Source organism: Poecilia reticulata, linkage group LG1 (assembly GCF_000633615.1).
Source record: "Poecilia reticulata strain Guanapo linkage group LG1, Guppy_female_1.0+MT, whole genome shotgun sequence".
NCBI lineage: Eukaryota > Metazoa > Chordata > Actinopteri > Cyprinodontiformes > Poeciliidae > Poecilia > Poecilia reticulata.
In genome coordinates, this window is record NC_024331.1 from 31,600,424 (window position 1) to 31,610,086 (window position 9,663).

At 41.8% G+C, this 9,663-nt stretch overlaps 2 protein-coding genes across 3 annotated transcripts in view; one reads left to right on the forward strand and one right to left on the reverse strand.

The window, feature by feature from the left end:
- Positions 1–556, forward strand: part of psip1a (PC4 and SFRS1 interacting protein 1a) — an 11,646-nt gene extending 11,090 nt beyond the window's left edge. For both annotated transcript variants that reach the window (XM_008422748.2, XM_008422756.2), the window contains one exon: positions 432–556. In XM_008422748.2, coding sequence (XP_008420970.1) covers positions 432–459 — 28 coding nt within the window. In that variant the 3' untranslated portion in view covers positions 460–556. The remainder of the gene's footprint in view (positions 1–431) is intronic.
- A 712-nt stretch (positions 557–1,268) lies between these two features.
- snapc3 (small nuclear RNA activating complex, polypeptide 3) lies at positions 1,269–8,321 on the reverse strand. The gene is made up of 9 exons (XM_008422736.2): positions 8,049–8,321; positions 7,436–7,519; positions 7,286–7,355; positions 7,063–7,167; positions 6,300–6,449; positions 6,134–6,216; positions 2,332–2,490; positions 2,084–2,191; positions 1,269–2,008 (listed from the first exon to the last, which is right to left on the reverse strand). The coding sequence occupies exons 1-9, from the start codon at positions 8,303–8,305 to the stop codon at positions 1,861–1,863; spliced, it is 1,164 nt and encodes a 387-aa protein (XP_008420958.1). The 5' UTR covers positions 8,306–8,321; the 3' UTR covers positions 1,269–1,860.
- Positions 8,322–9,663: the final 1,342 nt, after the last annotated feature.

Sequence of the window (9,663 nt, forward strand, 5' to 3'; positions counted from 1 at the left end):
GGTTGCCTAGCAACAACATGCTGGGTAAGAAGCGGTTTCAAGTTCCGCCCCACTTCGGTTGCCTAGCAACTGCCTGCTGAGTGTCATACTAACTGCTTAAAAATGAAAACAAACAGCGCGGAGAGAAAACCGGATAAAACGGAAAGTCATGCCACCAGTTTGGCAGCATTTCAGTTACTTAAAACAAAACAATCAATTATCAATATCGACTGATATTTGTTTTGTAGTTTTGGCTCAATTACTACTCTTAAGGTGTTTTTTTTCAGGCCGTGTTTCGACTCTCCAATTAATCGATTGCCAAATTATTTGACAATTTCAATAATTGATTAATCACGATTGATTCGATTAATCGCTTCAGCCTTGCTCACATTTCTCCGTCTTCTGCTTGTTTTGCGGTCGGTTTTACATTTTCCCTCCGTTTCCGACCGCAGTCCTCCGAAACTTCAGGAGTCGGCCTGAACCGTCCCGCCGACCCGAAGAAGAGATTCGCTGCTGTACTGGAACGACGCCCCCTGGTGGACGACGGTTTCCAGGTCTTTTGAAGTGTTGTGTTGCTGCTGCTTCCAAGGTTTCAGTTCACCAAGTTGCTGCATAGTTTTATTTTTGTACTCGGACACCTTGTGCCGCCTGCTGTTGGATGTATTTAATTCCTGTCGGTGTAGTTGTGAATTTTAATGAACGCGTATGAGAAGCGGGGTCATTCCTCCTCCTCCTCGTCTTCATCGTGAAGTGTTTTCGTTTTTATTTTGGTCGATCATTTCAGTTGTGAACCTCCCAGGACTTGAAGTGCAGATTCTGTAAACATGTTTTTAACATGTTTAACAGACGCACAAACTGAAAACTGTGGACTTTGCCAAAGTCTCCTTTTAGCCAACAAAGTGCTTTATTTTACATCATGTCTTTTAAAACCTAGATGTATATAAGAGTATTTTTGTGTTTGTGTCATCATCCGGTAATAAAGTGGTAGCTACAGCACAACCACCATGTTTGTTTGTTTCATTCTTCATGATTTACATTTTTGTCTTTTCAACGTAAAAGTTGGAAAAATGCTGAATTTCACTGTGAGGATTACAGATGGATTTTCACTAAAACACTGATTTATTTTTAGGTAATCCGTTTAATTACATTTCCGTTGCTGCAGTTTTTTTTTATGTTGATAGAAAATCTGCCAAAAAACTCTGAAAAGTTTCAAATTGTTAAAATCTCAAATTTTCTAGAAACAAGGAAATTTCCAATTTCACAGAAGTCAAATATTTGCTACAAAAACATTTAGTTAATTTCAGACTTTCAATAGTCATAACTTTTCAAATTTGTTAAATTTACTGGATTTGAAATACTTTCTTCAGAGGATTTTGTGTCAGTGGTTCTTGGTGAAGCGCCCCCCGCAGGCTGGGAGAGGAACAGGTTGCTCAACTAGTCTGGTTCGTTTGACAGGACTTTGTTTTGTTACCTCGCATTACATTTTGCAATAATGTACCGATCGGTTCATAATGAAGAAAGGTCTTACAGTGGCCGGCCGCCATACTTTCTGCTGTATACGTACGTTAATATCTCGTTTTGACACTCGTCTCTCTTTAGGATATAAATGCACCACAAACCAAAGTGCAAAATGCAAAAGCAAAGCAGGTCAAACGTGGACTTTCCATCTTTTCCAAGATAAAAACACAAACTTTCTGTAAGAAATAAGTCACTTGCAGGAAAACCCCAGACTGGGATTTGAACCCAAGACCTCCTTCCTGAAAGGCATTACATTAAAGTTTAATGTTTTCCAACTGGAGACACACCAGTAGAAGTCAAAATGCAGCAGTAAACGGTAAAAATTAAAATAAATCCATGTTTGTCTTCATTATGAAGCGTAAATCAGTTGAAGGCGCCTCGGTCCACGTACGGATACGCCAGGAAGTCTCCCAGTTTCTTCCCTTCCTTGTCGTAATGCAGCATCCGGAAACATTTATCGCAGAACAGACACGGGTCGCTGGGCGCAAACTGGTCCCTGGTGGTGTACCATCTGCAAAAACCCAAACACACCAGAGGTCAGAGGTCAAAGACGATGCTCTGGATGCGACCGCCGACGTTCACGGACCTGCCGATGAAGACGTGGCAGACGGAACATTTCTGGGTCATCAAGCGGTTCTTATGGGTGAGCAGCGGGTAAAGATCCGTGTCCAGGCAGTCGCTGTGGTGCGCCAGTCTGCGGCACAAAAACAGGAAATTAATTTCACATTTGTGACGCCAGCGGCCGCTCTGCTTACGCAAACTGAATCATTTTAGAAATCCTTACTTTGCAGAAATAAAATAAAAAACTTTTCCGTTTCACAACAAGCCGCTGACCTGACGTCGGTGATGATGACGAGGTGTTCGCAGTCGCCTTGGTGACAGTAGAGGTACGGAAACCCCACCTTCACCTTCAGGTCCACCAGCCGCGTGTCCTCCATTTTGGCCGTGCTGAACGGTGGGTAGTTGTGGGACTTCGCCCAGTCGATGGTCGTACTGGATTCCCAGTAAAAGACGAGAATCAATGTAAAAATTATGAAAAAAGTAACTTTAGAGCAAAAGGTAAATGGTTGGATGAGTCCTGTTACATCCAGAAACATTAGAAAATACCACAATAAATGTGATTGTATTATTAAAAATGAATTAAAGTCTCGTTTTGAGCTTTCCCTGTCGAGGCAGAACAGATAAATCATTAAAATTCAGAATTAAAAAGCCATTCATGACCCAGAGGAGTGGATCTACACTTTGTCGTTGGGTCGTAAACTACAACAGTCATGAGGATTCAACGAAACCAATCTGAGGACGAAACCAGTTCATCGTTTAATTAGCTTTACAAATTACCGTATTTTCCGCACTATGAGGCACACCTTCAATGAATGGCCCATTTAAAAACGTTTTTCATATACTTATCAAAAAACTAGCATATTGTGATAAAGTTCATTATTTTCCATAATGTATTGATAAAAATTAAACTGTCATATATTTTAGATTCATTGCACACCAACTGAAATATTTCAGGTCTTTTATTGTTTTAATACTGATGATTTTGGCAAACAGCTCATGAAAACCCAAAATCCCTGTCTCAAAAAATTTGCATATTTCATCCGACCAATAAAAGAAAAGTGTTTTAATATCAACAAAGTCAACCTTCAAATAATTATGTTCAGTTATGCATCAGTACTTGGTCAGGAATCCTTCTGCAGCCTTCAATGCGGCGTGGAGGCCATCAGCCTGTGGCTCTGCTGAGGTGTTGTGGAGCCCAGGATGCTTCGATGGCCTTCAGCTCATCAGGTCAGGAGAGTTGGCAGGCCAACAGCAGCACCATGGTCAGTATACCAGTGGTTTTGGCTCTGTGAGCAGGTTCCAGGTTGTGCTGAAAAATTTAATCTTCATCTCCATAAAGCTTTTCAGCAGATGGAAACATGAAGTGCTCCAAACCTCCTGATAGCTGCTGCATTGACCTGCCCTTGATAAAACCCAGTGGACCAACACCAGCAGCTGACATGGCTCCCAGACCATCACTGACTGTGGGTACTGGACACTGGACTTCTGGCCTTTTGGCATTTCCTTCTCTCCAGTCTTCCTCCAGACTCTGGCACCTTGATTTCTGAATGACATGAAAATTTGCTTTCATCCGTAAAAAGTACTTTGGACCACTGAGCAACAGTCCAGTGCTGCTTCTCTGTAGCCCAGGTCAGGCGCTTCTGCCACTGTTTCTGGTTCAACAGTGGCTTGACCTTTGACCTGGGGAATGCAGCACCTGTAGCCCATTTCCTGCACGCGCCTGTGCACGGTGTCTCTGGATGTTTCTACTCCAGACTCAGTCCACTGCTTCCCCCGAGGTCTGGAATCGGTCCTTCTCCACCATCTTCCTCAGGGTCTGGTCACCTCTTCTTCTCGTTGTGCAGCGTTTTCTGCCACACTTTTTCCTTCCCACTGAGGWGCCYTGATACTCTGGGAACAGCCTATTGGTTCAGAAATGTCTTTCTGTGTCTCACCCTCTTGCTTGAGGGCATCAGTGATGGCCTTCTGGACAGCAGTCAGGTCAGCAGTCTGACCCATGATTGCGGTTTTGAGTAATGAACCAGGCTGGGAGTTTTTAAAAGCCTCATGAATCTTTTGCAGGTGTTTAGAGTTATTTGTTGATTCAGATGATGAGGTTAACATCTCGTTCAGAGAACATTTTCATGATATGCTAATTTTTTGAGACAGGGATTTTGGGTTTTCATGAGCTGTTTGCCAAAATCATCAGTATTAAGACAATAAAAGACCTGAAACATTTCAGTTGGTGAGCAATGAATCTAAAATATGACAGTTTAATTTTTATCAATACATTATGGAAAATAATGAACTTTATCACAATATGCTAATTTTTTGAGAAGGACCTGTATAAGGCGCATAGAATAGACGCTACAATAGAGGCTGGAGTTACGTTATGCATCCACTAGATGGAGCTGCGCTAAAGTGAATGTCAACAAAACAGTCCGACTCGGGTCGGCGAGGAGAGCCTTCTGGGCCGGACGATGGTCACCCTTCTCTGTTCGCGCACAGCATGTTGGTGGAGAACCTGGTGCTAAATGACCAGCAGACGACCTGATTGTCAGGTCGGTAGGTAGATGGGTCAGTCAAACTTTATTAACAAACCAGCATTCTGACAACTATCCCAGCATGCACCACGCACTTCTTCTACAGGCGAAAATGAAGTCGGCAGCTGCTTACCGTAGTTGCTAGACCCGTTGTGGATCAATATTGGTCCATATAAAAGAAGCACCGGATTATAAGGCGCACTGTTGGTTTTTGAGGAAATTGAAGGTTTTTAGGTGCCTTATAGTGCGGAAAATACGGTACTCCTCATCATGCCCGTTACAATAAGCAATAAATCAATTAATCGCATAATAAATCAAAACAAGCTAAATTTTCATTTGCATGATTTATCATTTGTCTTCAGTCTGATGTTAAACCTTTTTGAAAGGACAGTTTTGTTTTCAGAAACGTCATAATTGTTTTTGTTTCAGTTGTTTTATTTTGGATAATGTCCTGCAGTTCCAGGGTTAACTGTTCATTAGAATTTAAAGTTTATTTATCCTTGAGAATGTGATCTCACATTATTTTACTTGAAAATATTATCGCTTATTGCGATAACTTCTGGGACAATTTATCGTCCAGAAACATTTGTTTTTGTGACGTCTCTTTCCTTCTACAAACGTTTCATTCTTGGGAGGAGATTTTGCTCGACAATCTTCTCAAGGATGCGGTCATCCCTGGTCCAGGTGCAAATCTATGGTGCAAATTAGTGCCAAAATTAAGACTACTGCCCTCTCAGTGGTGGCTACTTCCGCATCACAAGAGGCCACATCCATCCTGAATATAGATACTGATCTGATTCATGATAGGCCGACAACAGTGACCTAGCAACCAGCACCAGCAAATGAAAAGGACAGTACTAGCTAGCGGTGGTTTGGAAAGGCTAACAATTAGCATGCCTAGGTTGGTCACGACCAGGATTACTTTCTCCCTTTGGTATCCATTAGCATGGACAGGCTATCATTAGGCTAGTACTAGCAGCGTTGGACTGGTTAGCATTAGCAGTGGCTAGGCTAGCATTAGCAGTGGATAGGCTAGTGCTAGCATTGAAATGGCTACCATTAGCCTCGGACATGCTGGCTTTAATCTTGGAGAAGCTAACAACTAGCATGCCAAAGCTGATCATCCGTGACTTTGACATGCTAGTTGCTAAAGTCGCAGTTTTTTCTTCTAAAGAAAACTTTCCGCGCTGAAGTTGGCTTACGATTGAGCCTTCCGATTTCAAAAATGGCTAAAGGCTAATTTTTCATGTAATTTTTTACTACCTTGAGTGACTTTAATTTATTCTAGTTTGAAAACGTCAATACTTGTATTTTAAACTTGGAGTGGATTATTTTGCACTAAAAGAAGAGAAAATGAAAGTTTGTGAAAGTTTCAAACCAGGTTTAAAATATTCTGCTTTAAGGATTTTTGCTGATTCCGTTTACAGGAATTTAATTCCTCCTCACATCACTGTTGAACATAAAACTAGAGCACAAACTTGCTTTACCCAGCTAGAATGGGAACCTGTTCTGACTTATTGAAATATGTTCTCATAGAAAAGCCAGAAACAGACCTGCTGATGTCCTGGCACTCTGGATAGCGCATGTCATTGTAGAAAACTCCTTCGAAGAAAAAGTAGGCAGATTTGAAAAGATCCTGAAACAAGAAGCATTAAAACACGACGGTTAGGTGGCCAATCGACTGGAGCGTCCAGTCGCTGTAAATGTCCAGCTGCTCACTTTGCTCATGAAGTCTGGCGCCATGTCCGGCGTGCTGCTGAACTCGCCGCACACCTGCAGGTCGCTGACGCAGCAGACGGCGTCCCGGAGCTCGGCCAGGGTGTGGGAGCCGGTCATCAGCAGCGTGGTGTGGGGTCTGAGGTGGTTAAACTGGGGGAAGTTTAAGAGTATGGTGGTCCACAAGGTACACACAATGCAAAAGCCACAGTGCAGGTTATGCTAGAACGGATGCGAAAAAATTAGGATAAACTTGCTAGCATAACTTCTGTAGCATCAGAAATCATTTGATTTCTGTTTTATACAACAGAATTCATGATAACTGTGCTAGCATAGCTTCTGTATTAGCATAAGTTATATTTTAGGATAAATTTAGTTTTAGGACAAAACAGGATTTGTGATGCGACACTAAAATGGAAACTTACATTTTAGAGTCACTTCGGCTTCAGCATAATTTCTGTTTTAGCATAAATCCTTTTTAAGCAGAACCTCTCTTAGCATGAAAGTGAATTCATGAAAAACTTGCTAGCATAACTTCCAGTTTAGCATCACATCGGTTTTGGCATGAAACGGATTTCATGCCAAAACCTTCCGCTTTAGCATAATTTTCATTTTACCATTACTTCTAATGTGGTTTTCATTGTGGCTTTTGCGGTTTGTTGACCCTTCTGGGCCGCCGTAGAAGGGAAATGTCAGCCCCACAGAGGAACCATTCAGGGATAAATGTGATGACGAACGATGTGACAAAACGGAGATAAATGCTCACTTTCTCCATGGTACCAGGGAAGTAGATATTGATAGTTAGAATGAGTTCCCCTTCAGGGAGCTGGTTAGCCTTGGTGTCTGGTAGCCTTCCTGCAGTCAGGCGGTCCTGGAAACCATTCAGAGGAAACAAACGATCAACTTTCATTCTGATTTGGAATATATTAATAAATTAATCTCTGACATATTAGACTTCCAGATGAACATGAATCCTTCGGTTCACCCACCAGTTCATCCGCGTAGAGGTCATGTCTGTTTCTGGTACATTTCTGAGTTTTGTTCTTCTTTTTTCTGTGTCTGTCAGTAAAAACAGACAGAGTCATCCTGCTGGGGAATCCAGACAGTAACTGGGATGAATAAATGGGAACCGGGCTTACGTCAGAGTCTTTAGTGTCGTGTTTGGAGGGACGACTTCCGGGTCGCGCTCCTGATCTCCAGAATGGCAAAGAAGCGAATCGACACTGCAACCGGAAAAAAGGAATTAAAAACCTTTGAATTTGTTTCCTATGGATTGAAATACCTCTCTTCTTTAGCATAAATAAAAAAAAAAAATCAACACTCCAGCTTGAATTACTGCATCAATGAGTGGGATGGAGGCGATCAGCTTGTGGCTAAGTAACTTAACTTTTATTTTTTATTTGTGAACCCAGCGGTAGATGGACTCTTCTTTCAATGTTACTTTTTCCTTCCACTCAACTTTCCACAGAGGCTTGAACACAGCACTCTGTGAGCTTGTTTAGCAATAACTTTTTGTCTTCCCCGTCAGCCTGTGAGCCACAACTGAACATTTCTGTATTAAAAATGTATATTACGCTGTTATGTAATTTTCTAATTAGTGAAAGAGTGAATTTGGGGTTTTAATTAGCTTGTAGGCTAATCTAAGCGATGAGAAATTATCAAAAGCCCTGGGAAAATTAAAGCCACCCAAAGGGCTGTGATTGGACCTTTGGTATTCTTGTGTGGGAACCGTTTGGAGTTCGGGCCACCGACCTGCAGACGGATCTGAGTTCAGTCATGGTTTCCTCTCCGACCCCCATCGCCGCAGCGAAGCGAGCTTCGAACGAGTCCTGGTCTCCCGGCTGGAAGGAAAAGTCTTCCGGCTTCAGTCTTTCCAGCCACTCGTCCCGGAAGGAGCCGATGTGAAAAGGTGTGGAGTTTAAGTTCATAAATTCATAATCTGGGATGTTGTTGCTGCTGCTGCTGCTGATGTTGCTGCTCGGTTCCACCGGTTGTTCGAACGCCGCCATGTTTTCAGCGACGAAAACAAATGCGTCCCCGGCTTTTAAAGCAAACCCGCGCAAAGGCTTTGTGGGTAATGTAGTTCTACGGTTTCTGTGCGCGTGTTTTTATTTTATTATTACAGGATTTCAGATCAATTCTAATAAACACAGCATGTCACATGTTAACCTAATGGAATTATTTCGGTTTAGGATTAATAAAGTGTTTTTTTAATTAAATTTAAATTTGAGTGAACACAACATATTCTAGCTCAGTGAATCAGTAATGTGATGTCTCTCTTGACCACCAGGGGGCAGTAATGTAAAAATCGATCAATCAATAAAACTGCATCAAAAGAAGAAGAAGCAGTTTAAGCCGGATAAAGCCCGCCACTTTCCGAGTTCCTTTTCGGCGTGAATTTACGTTGGATTTGGCATTATTCCAGAGTTTTATCAGTTTTTACCAAAAGTGTGATTTCCCCCCCAAAAAAATAGCTAGATTCTTCAACAACCCTGACATCAAGATCCAATATGGCTGCCTAACATTTAGCACAGCAATATTTAGATTACATTATTTGCACTTCCAACTGTATCCCATCAACCAAGACTGAGGTCGGATACAGCCTTTACTAGAAAACATGGCTCAATGTGAATATACACAATATGAAGAAATTCATTTTCATCTGCTGCCACTCTTGGTTCAGTATTCATAAAATCACCTATTTGGGAATTTTTCTGGAAAATGTAGCTCCAAATTATTCTAGAAAAATTAGCCCAATCACAGATTTTTCTGTTTGTAAAGCATATCTAAAATATGTAAAAGAAAATGCAGCTTTGGAAGCTGAAATACCCACTAGTGATGCTAGCTGACATGCCATTTGTTGGCTGTTGTTTAGAAAGCAGCCAATCCAGGATCACCATTCATTTCCTTGACACTGACTGGCTATTTGTCGGCAGTTGCAGTCCCTAATTATTGTGAACATCGAAGGTCCACTATGCTAATTCTAGTTAGCCTAAATTAGCATAACAAAGAGGCAAATGAAAAAACATTTCTACGCCTCCAACCAATATCTGGCTCTCTTACTGCAGAATGGTCTAATTCTGGTCTTTTAAATTGAACAACTGTCCAGCAGGTGTTGATTGAGCATCAAGACCTTGTGATGACGCAGCGGGACGGATGAAGACATTTAAAACCAGGCATGAACGTTTCTTTTTTTGGTCGGAAAACTTCAGCAGGTTGCGTCAGAGAAAGTGCAAAGGGCATCGTGGTAGAATGAATGACAAAACCACTGGAAATAATTGTTTAGGCTGATGCATCACATGCAAGCAGACAGTTATATCACGGCAAACGCTAAGCAGCACAAACTTTATGTTGCGGTTACATGAGT